Below are 14,328 nucleotides of genomic sequence, written 5' to 3'. Positions count from 1 at the left end.
TTATCGGGGTTCTGATGGGAGGGACCCCAAGCGTGTCTAAGGACGGCTGCAGACGGCTGGTCCCGAGGGAAGACATTTTCCATAAACCGAGAGGGCTAACTCTATAAACCTAGCACCTTGGGGGGAAAAAAGAAACCAATCGAATTTCAAGTTGGGGATAATATTTAAAAGTAAACATTTTATTTAAAAAAAAAAAACACATTGTATCCGCAAAAGCGAAGGAAAACAGACGCTATTTCAATTTCCTCGAACCTTACTGGGGATATATTGGCTTTAGATGAAGGCCCACAAGCCAGAGAGATAGGAGGAGACTCATTATTTGATAAGGACTTGAGGAAGGATTGCTTTTCTTACAGCCCCCAGGAGTTAGGGACTCTAGTAGGACTGAGCAACAAATCCCCTTACCAGTCAACTGGCTTCCTCCACACCTGGGCTATTGACAGATTTGAAAAGAACCTAATTGTGTTCTTATATAACCTTAATAAAAAAAATTAAAAAAAGATAGCGCAAAATGACTTTCGGTGGTCGTCGATGGCGGTGGGACTTTTGGCAAGAGCACAGTGTGACTTACTTACTCGGGAAGGAGGTCTAAGGAGCAGTTTCGGGCGCTACATTTTTTGTTACACTGTTTCCTAGGGGTTTACAGCCCTCACAAAGGATAGGGTCCCAGAATTCATGGGAGAGCTATTCTAGTTTTATCAATAACACATGTTCAGGAATGGAACTAGGGAATAAATGAAAAAAAAAAAAAAAACAAAAAAAACAACCCCACAAATTTACCTCTCATCTTATTAAAAGATGTCTTTTCATAAAAAAAAAGTTTATTTTTCATGCTGAACCATGATATAGCACCACTATGTCTATAGTTCGTATCCGTGATGGCCGTAAGAACTGGACCGAGAGCAGGATTTTCCCACTCAAAAGCTTTATGGTCGTGGGATATTTCCAGTCGAATTTAGAAAGACACGTGACATTTTATATCCCACCTCACCCCAAGTTTTGATGAGAGAATTTCAGGCATAAAAGTATACTGAGTCAAGTGTGACGTGGGGGCGCTGTCGTGGAAGAGTTCGGTTTTGCAATTTTGTAAAAGTGACCGTAAGAATCAAACTTTTATGAGCTACATTGAACAGCTCCACGCCCAGAAGATGCTACCCACCCATTACTGTCTTTTACGGATTTAAAATGATGAAGGTTTCTATGTGCCATCTTTGCAGCGTGAGGGTTCAGGGCGTTTTATAAAACTCTCTCAGGGTATATTTCCCAAACCTCAGCTGCTCTTCATAATCAATGGAAGAGGCCCTGGCTGGTTGGCTCAGCGGTAGAGCGTCGGCCTAGCGTGTGGAAGTCCCAGGTTCGGTTCCTGGCCTGGCCAGGGCACACAGGAGAAGCACTCATCTGCTTCTCCACTCTTCCCCCTCTCCTTCCTCTCTGTCTCTCTCTTCTCCTCCTATAGCCAAGGCTCCACTGGAGCAAAGTTGGCCCGGGCACTGAGGATGGCACCATGGCCTCTGCCTCGGGGGCTAGAATGGCTCTGGTTGCAACAGAGCGACGCCCCAGATGGGCAGAGCATCACCCCCTGGTGGGCACGCCGGGTGGATCCCGGTCAGTATATGCGGGAGTCTGTCTGACTGCCTCCCCGCTTCTCGCTTCAGAAAAATACACAGACACACAAACAAACAAACAAAAATACCCATAATCAACAGAAGTAATCCCAGAGGGTCCCGCTGGCCACACGGGCTGATGCGGGGAAGCAGAAACGAACGAATTCCCCACCTTCCAAACGTAGCCTGGGCAACCAAACAGGAAGCCAAGCACCACCCGGTGTTGGCCATCTGGACGCAGGGCCTGTCACCTCCCTTTCTGGAGAGCCTTGCAAAGCCGCGCCCGGTACTCACGTTCAAGCCCCGGCTCGTCGCCGACTTCAAGGTGTCCTCGTCGCTGTCCGCCCCCGTCAGCCCGCGCGGCTCCACCTGGAACACAAGCACAGACAGCCCTCGTCACCCCCAGGAGGAAAGTGTCAACAGCACGTCCTCCCCGGTGGGCAGGCACGCGTGTGCCACGTCAGCCTGACCACGTCTCGGGGGCGGCGGCGGGACCTGCGCTGAGGAGCTGGAGTCCAGGCCGCGTCCCTCCCTGCATGGACCCGAGAGGCCGGAGCCCCACGGCGCGCAGCGGCCACTGCCCCGTTTTCCTCTCCTGCCAGCGGTGGGGTCTGTCTCGCCTGGACAGTAGCAACACTACCATCCCCGTGCGCCCGGGCTGGTGGCACTGGCTCAGAAAACCGTCACGGGGGGGGTGGGGGGGGCTGAGTCCTGAGGGAGGGCCAGGACGTTGACGCTGAGCTTAGCCTTCCGCTCTGTACACAGAGACACTGGCCAAACAGCTCACGTCCTAACGACTGAGACACGAACCATGACGGTGTCGCCCGTCACTGTGGAAGAGAACGCTCCTCAGGAGGGCGTGCTGACCCACGACCCACGACCCACAGCATCGCCGCTCAACAGGAGGCCACGACGGCAGGGTCCCCCCTGGCCTCCCGCGTGAGAGTCTCGGGGACGCGACCCAAGCACACGGCTGCCTTAAGGGGCTTCTTAAGTACGTTTGAGAATGACTGGGTTAGGAGAATAAAGTCAGCGTGTGGTTGACACCAGACAGGGTATGTGCCGTCCTCTACATCCCTCAAAACGGTATCTCCCTTTAAGTACACTTTCTGTGGAGATGTTACACGCCCACGCAAATCCGCACACGTAGGCGTCTATGTTTTTTCCTTTAAGAAGATACATGAGGCCCTGGCCGGTTGGTTCAGTGGTAGAGCGTCGGCCTGGCATGCAGAGGTCCCGGGTTCGATTCCCGTCCAGGGCACACAGGAGAAGCGCCCATCTGCTTCTCCACCCCTCCCCCTCTCGTTCCTCTCTGTCTCTCTCTTCCCCTCCCGCAGCCGAGGCTCCATTGGAGCAAAGATGGCCCGGGCGCTGGGGATGGCTCCTTGGCCTCTGCCCCAGGCGCTAGAGTGGCTCTGGTCGCGACAGAGTGATGCCCCGGAGGGGCAGAGCGTCACGCCCCTGGTGGGCGTGCCGGGCAGTCGGGCGCATGCGGGAGTCTGTCTGACTGTCTCTCCCCGTTTCCAGCTTCAGAAAAATACAAAAAGAAAAAACAAACAAAAAAAACCCGTGATTTACTCCAAACCCTCATCTTCTGAATGAAGAAAAACTGAGGCCAGACGTTGCCCAGTACCGTGTGGTGTGGGTGAGGGGTATGTGTGGGGCTCTGGACAGACGGGCAAGTGCGGCTCTGGCGTTTGCTGGCACTATGGTTAGCGCAGGCTGGGGCCACCCCCTGGAAGAAAGATGGGGTGACCTGACCTCTCCCACCACACAGAGTCCCATAAAGGTGGAGTGAGGATCGCACCCGCCCAGCATCTCGAACCACGAACATGGGGAGAAGAAGGAATGAAGAAACACCCCCCCAAAACAGCAGCCGCTAACCCACTAAGGAGGAGATAACCCAGAATGAACGGGGGCGGGGGTGAGGGGTCTGAGGAAGGAGAAATACTCCCAGGGCCCCGGAAAGAGGAAGAGAAAAGCCCAGACCAGAAGAGAAGCCCCAGCGACCACAGACAGGCTCTGCCGTCCGCGGCATCTGCAGAGCGGTGCCTCCTTTCCTGGGGTCCCCTGCCAGCGGCCAGAAGCCGAGCCGGACGGTCTCCGCTCTCCCCCCGCGCTAGGCTACCTCACACGGAGTCAATGAAAGCGTTTCTGATTTTCCCCCGACTTTGTCGAGCCGTTTCTGACACGCTGGTTCATTCGTGAGGACGTGGGCTGTGGGGTCAGACCTCAGCTGTGACAGGTCCCCACCGCCAGTCCCTCCATCCCGAGCCGCTCTGCTGAGCTGCAGCTGCCAGGCACTGTCCTGGCACCAGGAGGGGCGGGCTCGAGGCTCCCGGTCCGCTGCTGAATAGAACCCCGTCGCCCAGGCACGGCTTTGGGGTTCGTGGGTGGCAGCACCCCGTCGCCCAGGCACGGCTTTGGGGTTCGTGGGTGGCAGCACCCCGTCGCCCAGGCACGGCTTTGGGGTTCGTGGGTGGCAGCACCCCGTCGCCCAGGCACGGCTTCGGGGTTCGTGGGTGGCAGCACCCCGTCGCCCAGGCACTGCTTCGGGGTTCGTGGGTGGCAGCACCCCGTCGCCCAGGCACGGCTTCGGGGTTCGTGGGTGGCAGTACCCCGTCGCCCAGGCACGGCTTTGGGGTTCGTGGGTGGCAGCACCCCATCGCCCAGGCACGGCTTTGGGGTTCGTGGGTGGCAGCACCCCATCGCCCAGGCACGGCTTTGGGGTTCGTGGGTGGCAGCACCCCATCGCCCAGGCACGGCTTTGGGGTTCGTGGGTGGCAGTACCCCGTCGCCCACGCACGGCTTTGGGGTTCGTGTGTGGCAGTAGGCATCGGTCCCCGTCGTGCATAATGCTGCACACGGACGTGGACGAGCCCCCTTGACCGGAAGGAAGTCCTGCTCTGAAATGTGCCTAGGAACCTCCGGGAGGGCTAACGGGTGCTGATGCCTCAGGGACCGGCTCTCCTTCCCCGGGACGCAGAGTCCCACCCGCAAGCCGCCCCTTACCTTGCTGTTGCTTCTCTTGTTGACTTTGAAAAACCCCAGGAACTTTTTCTTCTCCTTCTCTGCCTCCTCGCTGCCGAGGGATGCTTTCCTCAGGGTGTCTGGGGGGAGGGAGAGGGGGAGGGGGGAGAAAGGACCCAGTTATTTCTCAGTGTGAAGAGCTAGTACGCGCTTCACGTGTTAAAGATCTCCGACGCACACACCCTCTTCTCTTAAGCCTTATTTGGGGTCTTACCAGGGAGAACAAGAGTCAGCTATCCCTTTCCAAGCCTTCGGAGCCCCTGCGAAGCTGGGGTCCCTCTCAGGCGCCCACACTCTGCAGTGGGCACAGCGCCGTGGTTCTCGGGTGTGGTGATGGTCCCCGATTTTCTCCCCTCGGCCCTAACCGGAATGTGTCCCTTTTCTTGGTGACAGTCTACGGGGTCCATTTCTTTCCCTTCTATTCTTTTTTATTCTTGTGCTCTAAATCCTCAAGATTCTCCCTTCTTCATCAGAATTTTGTTATTTTATCAAGGACTGTTTAATTATTTGGGTGTGTGGGGGGGGGGATGAGGGGGGCGTTCTTCCTTGTTTATCTGTTTATTTTTCAAGGACAGCTGACGTTCAGCACTGTTCTGGGTCGGCATCCCATGCACAGAATAGCGCCCAGCCCACCACGCACCTGACGGAGTGATTCGATTCCCCCCGATGTTTCCAGGGCCCACCAGGCCCCGTGCGTCGTGATCACACTACGATTGGCTCTACTCTACTCTTCGGGCCGGAAGCCACCCGGGTTTTGGCATGGGCTAGGATGGGGGTCCAGATGGGGACATCACAGCCCTGGCGGGCTGGGCAGGTGACAGCGGAGCCGAGAGCTCTGGTTCCCAGAATGAGGAGGGACCGGCAGGGCCAGCAGCACTGGGGTCTGGGGGCCCAGTCCTGACCCCTGAGTTGGAAACTCTGGGCGTGGGCCCAGCACCCTGCACTCAGTAACCCTACCCCGCCCCCCGTGAGTTTGCTTAAGGGGTGAGGGAACATGTCCACTTGGGGACCGGGGAGCAGAGGGTGAGAGCACCAAGGTGTGGGCCTGCTCAAGGCAGACTGCTCCAGCTCTGAGCCTCAATCTCCCCATCTGCAGCCCGGGGTGAGTCCGACACTGCCCGCACACCGCTGCTGCCCGACCACTGACCGCCGTGGCTCCCTGGGCTTGCTGACCCTCCAAAGGCCACTCCAGGCCTTTGCCGTCTGCCCAGCCAGCCGTTCTCCTCCCCGAGGCACATGGATACGGCAAGAGGAGGGAAGTTTCGGTGTCCACGAAGGACAGACACCACGACTTCCCGTACCCCTCCCTGCGCACTGGGGCGGCCAGACGGTCAGGCCCCCGGTGGAAAGGGCTCGGCTGGGCTGTGCAGAGTCTGCGTCAAACCTCAGGTCACTCGCTCGTGTGCTGACCAGGACTGGGGTACGCCCACCAGAGAACAGACACAGGTCCCCGCGTTAGTCACTCAGGCACTGTCCCCCCAACAGAGCAAAGCCAAACACCACATGCACGAAACGGTTCTGCACACGGCCACGGCGCGGGGCCGAGCCACAAGTGCCAGGGCTCTCAGTCAGTGCGGGAAGTTCCAGCCGAGCCCGTCGGCAGCCGCCCACCACACGTGTCCACACCCACAGGCGGGCAGCCACAGCGGCGAGGCGTGCGCTCACGTGCATACACTTGTGCACGCCGACTTCACGGCTCAGCACGTCACAGTCCCCGTCAGGCACCGAGCTACGAAGGTCAAACGTGCCTCACTGCAGGACACACTGCGCCCACCACCGTCAGCGTGTCCTCACTGCAGGACACACTGCGCCCACCGCCGTCAGCGTGAGTGTCCTCACTGCGGGACACACTGCGCCCACCGCCGTCAGCGTGAGTGTCCTCACTGCGGGACACACTGCGTCCACCACCGTCAGCGTGTCCTCACTGCAGGACACACTGCGCCCACCACCGTCAGCGTGAGTGTCCTCACTGCAGGACACACTGCGTCCACCACCGTCAGCGTGAGTGTGTGCAGCGTACCTGGCCTGTGTCCAGCCTGACAGCACGTGACGTGGACATGGGCAATGCGTGATACCACCGTGCCCGACGGGTGAACACAGGAGAGAGCAAGCTCGCGACACACACACGGGCTAGGACACCACCCATGTAAACAACAGAGGGCTCGGAAAACTGCCACATCCTTGAGCCCTGGGTGTCCCTCTCTGAACAGCGGCCGGGGCCGGCCACCCCCACCGCAGGACGACCACGTGGTCTGGTGCCAGACCACCGCCCAGTGGCCTTGCAGTCATCCTCATATTTTTTTCTTCTAGAAATAAAACCTAGTGTTAAACACTTTGACAAACAGCAGGAGGGATTTCTGTAGACTGTACAGGCTCACTGGGGTTTCAGTGAACTTCTTGTTCATTGTGTGTGTGCAGTCCGCAAGGTTCACCCAAGTCCCAGTACCTGTGCGTGTGTACATGTCTCCGTGTACACTGTGCACAGAGGCAAATGTGTGTGCGCGCGTGTGTACATGTGTACAACTTGTAAGAAACCGGTGTCAGAACACATGCAAAATCTGGACTAATCCTTTTCATACTCGTCTATGACAGCCACGGTTCAATGTCACAAACCACACGGCCCTCAATTCTGCAGCAGGCAAGGACGGATGTGAGGGTCAGGCCAGCACAGGTTAGTACGGGTTAGTACGGGTTAGTACGGGTTAGTATGGGTAAATACAGGTTAGTATGGGTAAATACAGGTTAGTACTGGTTAGTACGGGTAAGTACAGGTTAGCACGGGTAAGAAGAAAACGCCTTTACTGCACAGACGGCTTTAATGCTGCCCTGGAATTCTTCGTAAAGGCCCAATATTTTTTTACAACATCCTTCTTTATTTCTTACCAATCAGAACCACGCAGCAAGTCCTCCCACACAGGGCATTCTTTTTCTTAGCCAACCAGGGAGTCGAAAACCAAGCCACAACCTCATTTTCTGCAGCAAGCCTCACCCAGAGGTGCGCCAGCCACACCGGCACCCCCCTCACCAGGTCCCACGGCCCCTCCGTGAAGCGCCCGGGCCCAGAGCCATGCAAAGCGCAGCCCTGCGGGGCAGGAGCAGCCCCGGCCCCCCCGTACCTCGGCAGCTCAGGGCGGGCTCCGACTGAGTTTTGGTCAGGAGAACTGGAAAAGGCAGGCAGGGAGAGAGTAAGGGCCAGCCGGGCCTGGACACGCCCTCAGCCCCGGGCAGGAGGAGGCCCAGTGCACAGCGGGTCCGAGCTCCAGCCTGGAGCCCCTGGCCCGCAGCGGCCCGGCTGCAAAGCCCCGCTGGAGAAGCAGGTGGCAGCAAAGCGCTCTGCTTCCGCGGCCGCCGGCCAGGGACTCCGAGGAGGAAGGTGGCCGCCTGGCCCTCACCAACTGGGCAGCTTCCCAGCTGGCTGGGGGGAGGAGATGGAACCAGAGAGGGGCCGCTGAGGAGAGGACTCCCCGTGGAGGGCCTCCGGAACGGGCTCTTTTCTTCCGAAATACCTGACCGTCTGCGGGATGGGATGGAGGCAGGGACGGCAGTCAAACATGTCACAGCCAGCACGGCCCAGGGCACAGCCTGGTCCAGGTGAAAGGGACACCGTGGCCACTGGACTGGAGCAGCCCCCCTCCCCCCAAGCTAGGTGTTACGCCTGCACTCTTGGGGGAGGCCACTGGGGTCCACGAGGAAGGGTCCCTCGGGGGTGCCCAGGGCAGTGGAGAGGGGGACACAGGGACATGGCAGAGCCACTTCCTCGACCGCAGATGGGGTGACGGATCTGAGCAGCCAGGTGGCTGCTCCCGCGTGTCCTCCCATGTGGGGGTCAACGCGGAGGCGCCGGACTGGGGGACGTGTCCCAGGTGAACGCTCGTCTCCCTGCTCCGGACGCCGCGGGCTCAGCGGGCTCCACTCCCGACTGTCCCCCAGGGAACTGGGGGTGCTGCCTCCCCCTCTCAGGATCTACCCGATGACTGCCCTCAGTCCCAGACCCTTGTCCCGATGATGCCCTCAGTCCCAGATCCTTGTCTGCGGAGGGCTTTCTCTCTCACACAGGTCAGTGCGGGACAGTTTTTCTTGTCTCCATCTGGCCCAAGGAGAGCTCTGTTTACAAAGATTTGCAGAAACCGATTTAAATTGGGCGGATCGAACCAGACAGACACATCTGCTATGTATCAAAGGCCCGTGGGGCCGACGCTGAGAACCATCTTGTCTGATTTAGAAAGTGACCAGCACCAACACCAGACACACCGCTCTCCAATGTCAGGGCACTTTTTATGAAGAAAGAAATAGTCCCTGTATCTTAGACTCCATTGAGCTAAAACCCTATTTTGAATGTCATATGAGATCGGGGTTCCACAGCCTGCCAGGGGGAGGTGTGTGGGTGGGGGGAGAGAGGAGGTGGTGTTTCCACTATGCTCACTGCTTCCACAAAACATTTCAGAATTAAAAATCAAATTTTTTTTATGGCAAGCATTTTTTTTTTTTTTTTTAAAAAGCTGCAGAAAAACACATGAAAAGCTTGAATATGTTCAATATTTGTGGAGTAAATAAAAAAAAAGTAGCAGGTGTTGAGGGAGGCTTATTAAAATAGACACGTCGATGAAGTCCCCGTCAACGATTCTAAGGTCAAGGAGTATGAGAGATTTGGGGGAGGGGTCATTCTGACCGCTGTTGAAACAGCCCTTTAGATCAATCAGCCCTTGTCGTGACGCTGGTCTGTCCAGCTGCCACGCTTCTCCGTGGCTCTAACTGTGACCTCGAGCCACATGGCACATCCACACGCGGACTAAGATGTCCTCAGCACACGGACAGCCACCAAGCCTCATGAGTTGTCCTGATGGAATGAACGGTGGTTGGGGCCGTTTTCGGGGACAGGTCAACGTGTTTTTGTCGCCGGCTGTGATTCGGAGCCATGTTTGGGACTCAGAGCACTTAAGAGGTCACTCACGAGGAAACCCACCAGGACACGGGTCCCGTGTGGGTTCTGGGTCGTTAGTTCCTTCAGGGTGGAGGCTCCGGTCTTCTCCTTCACGCCCCCCACACCCTGTCCCCCAATCTCACGGACAGCTCTCAGGAGAAAGGTAGCAGGTGGGCGGGCGCAGGACCGGGGGTGGGGGGTGGGGTGGGGGGGCGGGGAGGACACGCAAGAGGCAGAACTACCACCGGAGGACGGAAGCAAGTCCAGCTTGTTTTCCTGCCCACTCCCACCCCGGTGTGGACAGCACCCTAAGTCATGTGCCCGTCTCCCTGGTGCTGCAGGCCGGCGGTCTGAGGGCTCCGGGCTGGCGGCCTGCGACCTGTGACCTGTGACCTCTGACCTGTGCCCCCCCCCCCCCCGCGGAGGGGACTCACCTCGCTTGTTGTCCCAGGCGTACAGCTCCTTGATCCCCAGCTCGCTGAGGGACTTGGACAGCTCCAGCTCCTCCCCGGCCACGTTATCCCTGAGGAGAACCACGTGCTCGGGGCTGACGTCACACTTCGCGCAGATGACGGGGAGGATGCTGTGCAGGGGGACCTCGGGGCTCACGCGCACCACCGCCTTCTGCGTCCGCAGGTAGTTCACCACCAGCCGCACGGATTTCTGCGGGGGACACAGCGGACCAGAGGACCCTGTGAGCGCATCCGCCCGCCGCAGCTCCACGCTCTCTGTTTATTACACCGGGATGGTGTGGAGCGAGGTTTCTGAGTGGGTCCCGGTCTTTCGTCCACAAATGCGGTGGGTCGTGGGGAAGATGGCATTCAGCACAGTGACCTAGAGACGCCTGGAACAGTCACTGCACCTGACACACTCGCTCACCGACGGACAGACGGCTAACCGTGGGGGGGGAACGGGCATTGGGGAGGGTTCTGCACCTAGAGTCCGACGCCCGCAGGGTCTGACGAGGGTTCTGGCCACACTGGCACACGAAGCACCTGCACACACCTTCGCAAGGACACTAGTTTGGAAGTTAGGGTGAATGATTCATTGTAAAGAAAAAGAAATCGACCCCTCACTACACAAGACATCAACTTTACCCACACGAGTATATAAATATTCACAGGGATAGAGAGCGTGTGTGCAGAGAAGTCTGTGGACACACGTGTTTATATGTGCCCACAACACACGCCTGTATGTTGAGCTAGAACAACATTGTCATGTGTTTTAAACATCGGATCTAGAAAAACCAGAAAGGACAGCGATCAATGTGACCAGAGCTGATTCTAAAGGTGGACAGATAATGTGGCCCAGCAAAAACATTTCATCGGCCAAAGTTTCATGCCGTCCACTCCTATTTGGCCTTCACTGGTCACCTCCCTGGGGCTAAGACCCTAAGAGTGAACACAGTGGATTTTTTGTTTTTTACAGAGACAGAGAGAGAGAGGGAGGGACAGACAGGGACATACAGACAGGTATGGAGACAGATGAGAAGCATCAATCATTAGTTTCTCGTTGTGACACCTTAGTGGTTCATTGATTGCTTTCTCATATGTGCCTTGACCGTGGGCCTTCAGCAGACCAAGGAACCCCTTGCTCGAGCCAGTGACCTTGGGCTCAAGCTGGCAACCTCGGGGTCTCAAACCTGGGTCCTGCGCATCCCAGTCTGATGCTCTATCCACTGCGCCACCGCCTGGTCAGGCAAACACAGTGGGTTTTATAGAAGCACTGAAACCGACCTTGGACGCTGGTCCAGTCTGAGTGCTGGGTTCTGTGAATTTCAGGAAGAACGACGGGGTGCACGGCCCCTTCTCCGTGTTTCCGGAATCGGAACACGTACAACCCGGGGCTCACCTTCCGGGGGGCTGAGAAGTTGAGAGAAGCCACAGAGTAGAACCAGGGTTTCCCTGCCTCAAACATAGTTTTTTACTGGAAGAATTAGGGAAAACTTTTTTTTTTTTAACCACACAGTATAGAGGGCATCAATTAAAGTTTAATCACCAGCCAGACCTAGAAATTCACCGGAGATGGACTGTCTTGGCTAAACTGCCATTTTTTAAAAAGCAGGACGATTTTGTATCTGTTGCAAGAATCTACAGGAATGAAACTTGTAAGTGGAGCTGGGGCACCACACATAGCAAAGCCTTATTTTAAATGCACAGTATCAGCTAGAGCCAATTTTAATTGATAATTAAAAGCCTGAAGTAAGTCTATGCAGATGATAAGATATTCTCCAATTGCAGTGAGTAAATATTTCTAACATCAACTCCCTCCCCCCCCAAAAAAAAAATCCTAGCTCCCCACCCCTAGTCTCTAAGAAAAATGTTCAAATCTATATTCCACCTGCTTCCTGGGGCAGGAAGACCTCCAGGAGCAGGAACCTCTACAACTAGTCCAGTCAGACAGCCACTGTGCTTATTTACATTTAAATGAATTAAAAGGTCAGACGTTCTGGTCACGTTAGCGGCGGCCCCACACATGCTCAGTCGCTACGTGTGACGCACGCACGGTGATCCCGTTGCAGACTGCACAGTTATAGAGCATTTCCCCCCTTCGCTGGAAGCCTGAATGGATATCTCTCTGCTCTGGACGAATTCCTAAAATGTCCAAAGGAACAACGTCACAACGATGAACATTTTTAAATTTTGGAAACTTCCGTCTTCTAAAATAAACTCAGATGAAGGCCTTGCTTTGCCCAGCTTGGAAACAGCGGCTCCCCAAATCCTCCCAGCCCCCCACCAAGCACAGCCGTCAGCGTGTGGCACTGAGATAACAGGGGTTCATCCCTCAGCACCCCCGCCACCACCAGGTGTCTGCGTGGGCCCTGGCGTCACGGAGGGGGTCCCCGTCCTACTGACCTCAGGCATCTTGGGTGGGCCAGGCTTCCCCTTCTCTTCGGGAACTTTCTCCTTCAGAAATATAGTGTGCACGTTCAGGGTCCCAACTAAAGTATTTGGCTTAAAACTCAAAGGTTGTTGGGTTTCCGAAGACCAGATCTCCAGGGCGTGATGGGATGGATTCAGGTGGTTCTGCAGGCAAAGTTCAACCAGGAGATCCATCATCGCATGGCTGCAAAAGGGAGACAAGGCGTGGTCAGTGGGGTGGGGGTGGAAGGTGGGTGGGTCTGCATTCTCCCTTCCGTCTAGGACAGAAGGAAGGGACCAGTGGGTCAACAAGCAGCCCGCTCATAAACTCTTGGGGGAGGGGGGAGGGTTGTATAGCAATATCTTATCATTCTCACTACTGGTAACAATGTTACCAAAATAAACCAGGAGCCCAAAACCCTGAAGCTGGGAAAATAGATACAATTCTAGTCAACTCCACTGTTTTGTTGTTGACTTGAAACTTGTTAAGGTCAGTTCACATGAGCGATGTGACAGAACGTCCTCCTCGCTTAATCCCACCCTTTCGAGTGATAGGACAGATAAAACCAATTCTTCCAAAAGCTGACTGGACATAAAAGCAGGAGTGAAGTTCCCGCGGCATCTCGTCAACGTTACAAGGAAACGGCGCTGAACAGAACACTCCTGTCGACCTGCTGTCCTTAAGGGGCACAAGACCTTCCATTCTCAGCGGAGCCTGTATCTTAGAAACCACAGATGTTGACTTGAAGGAGATGGCAACTTTCTCTTTTGGCGAAAGGAAGTATCACTTTATCAAGACAGGGCCAGGCACGTTGTAAGTTTGATGCAAGAGTTTGCGAAATCAATGAATTAATTTGCTCCTGTCTTTTCTGCCTCCTTTCTCTCTCTGTTCCCCGAAGGTCTGCTACGTGCTCAGAAAGAAGAGTTGGTGTTTATTTTTCGGCATGTGTGTTGTGTCTATTTTTAAATTTTAAAAGTGAGTAGAGTTTTTCTACTTCCTTCTTTACAAAAAAAAATTTTTTTACTTTCCAACTGTGTGTAGACTTCAGAATGTTTTTGCAGGAGCCAGTGGTTTCAAAAAGGAGAAAACTGGTTTTGTTTTTTTTTTCTTATGTGGTTCTTTTTCAAATCCTGACAGAGAGCTAGACAGAGCCAGGCACAGCCTGTGCCCACATTCCACTGCCCTCCAAATGCAGGGGGCACTCTGGGGCCAGGGGACAGTGATTGGGTGTTTGGGGACCACACAGCGGGGACATGGACTCAGAGAGGCCACTGTAGCTGGGGCAGCTGAGTGACCGTCCTTCTCTAGGGAGGGTGCCCTGTCTGAGTCACAAAGCCTCCGTGGTCAGGCTGCTGAGGACCTCTCTGGAGCAGCTGACACTAATCACCCCTATGGCCCTCAGGCCAACAGGACCCCAGGGTGGGGTCCCCTGGGTCGGGGACCGTGTGCCGTCCAGGCCCCTGACACGCAGCAGAGCCAGGGCCACCGCCTGCAGTGGGGGGTTCTCCAACGCTAACGTGCAACCCGAAATTCCGGGCGAGTTCTAGCACAGACCGTGGGCCCCACCCCGAGTGTCTGACTCCCCGTCCGAGCTGGGGCTTGGCGTCTCTAACCAGCTCCTTGGTGACACAGCCGCCGCTGGTCTGGGATCGCACAGAACACCGCGGCACTCGAAGTCCTCAGGAAAGGAACTTTGAGAGCGTGTCCCTCCGGTGGATAAGGGGACCCCCCCCCCCCGTGCCCACTTCCCAAATTACACGAAGGTCACGACTTCCGGACGTGAGGTTAAAGTACGTAAACACACAGTTTGCACACGCCGTCACACCTTACACTGGCTGAACGTGGCCTAGTTTCCTGGGCGGGACAGAAGCCAGCAGGTGGCCCCGGGCCCTGGGTAAGGCAAACGGGTGT

General features: G+C 56.0%; 1 protein-coding gene across 7 annotated transcripts in view; it reads right to left on the bottom strand.

The window, feature by feature from the left end:
- Nucleotides 1-14,328, bottom strand: part of COBL (cordon-bleu WH2 repeat protein) — a 166,795-nt gene that overhangs the window by 85,329 nt on the left and 67,138 nt on the right. For 4 of the 7 annotated variants that reach the window (XM_066240472.1, XM_066240477.1, XM_066240473.1 and 1 more), the window contains exons 3-7: nucleotides 12,411-12,621; nucleotides 9,990-10,218; nucleotides 7,751-7,795; nucleotides 4,617-4,714; nucleotides 1,899-1,973 (exon numbers count right to left, since the gene is read on the bottom strand). In XM_066240472.1, coding sequence (XP_066096569.1) covers nucleotides 1,899-1,973; nucleotides 4,617-4,714; nucleotides 7,751-7,795; nucleotides 9,990-10,218; nucleotides 12,411-12,621 — 658 coding nt within the window. The remainder of the gene's footprint in view (nucleotides 1-1,898; nucleotides 1,974-4,616; nucleotides 4,715-7,750; nucleotides 7,796-9,989; nucleotides 10,219-12,410; nucleotides 12,622-14,328) is intronic. The other 3 variants (XM_066240474.1, XM_066240479.1, XM_066240475.1) reach the window with 1 other exon arrangement.

This window comes from Saccopteryx bilineata, chromosome 7, assembly GCF_036850765.1.
Source record: "Saccopteryx bilineata isolate mSacBil1 chromosome 7, mSacBil1_pri_phased_curated, whole genome shotgun sequence".
NCBI lineage: Eukaryota > Metazoa > Chordata > Mammalia > Chiroptera > Emballonuridae > Saccopteryx > Saccopteryx bilineata.
This window is presented reverse-complemented; position numbering and strand designations above follow the sequence as displayed.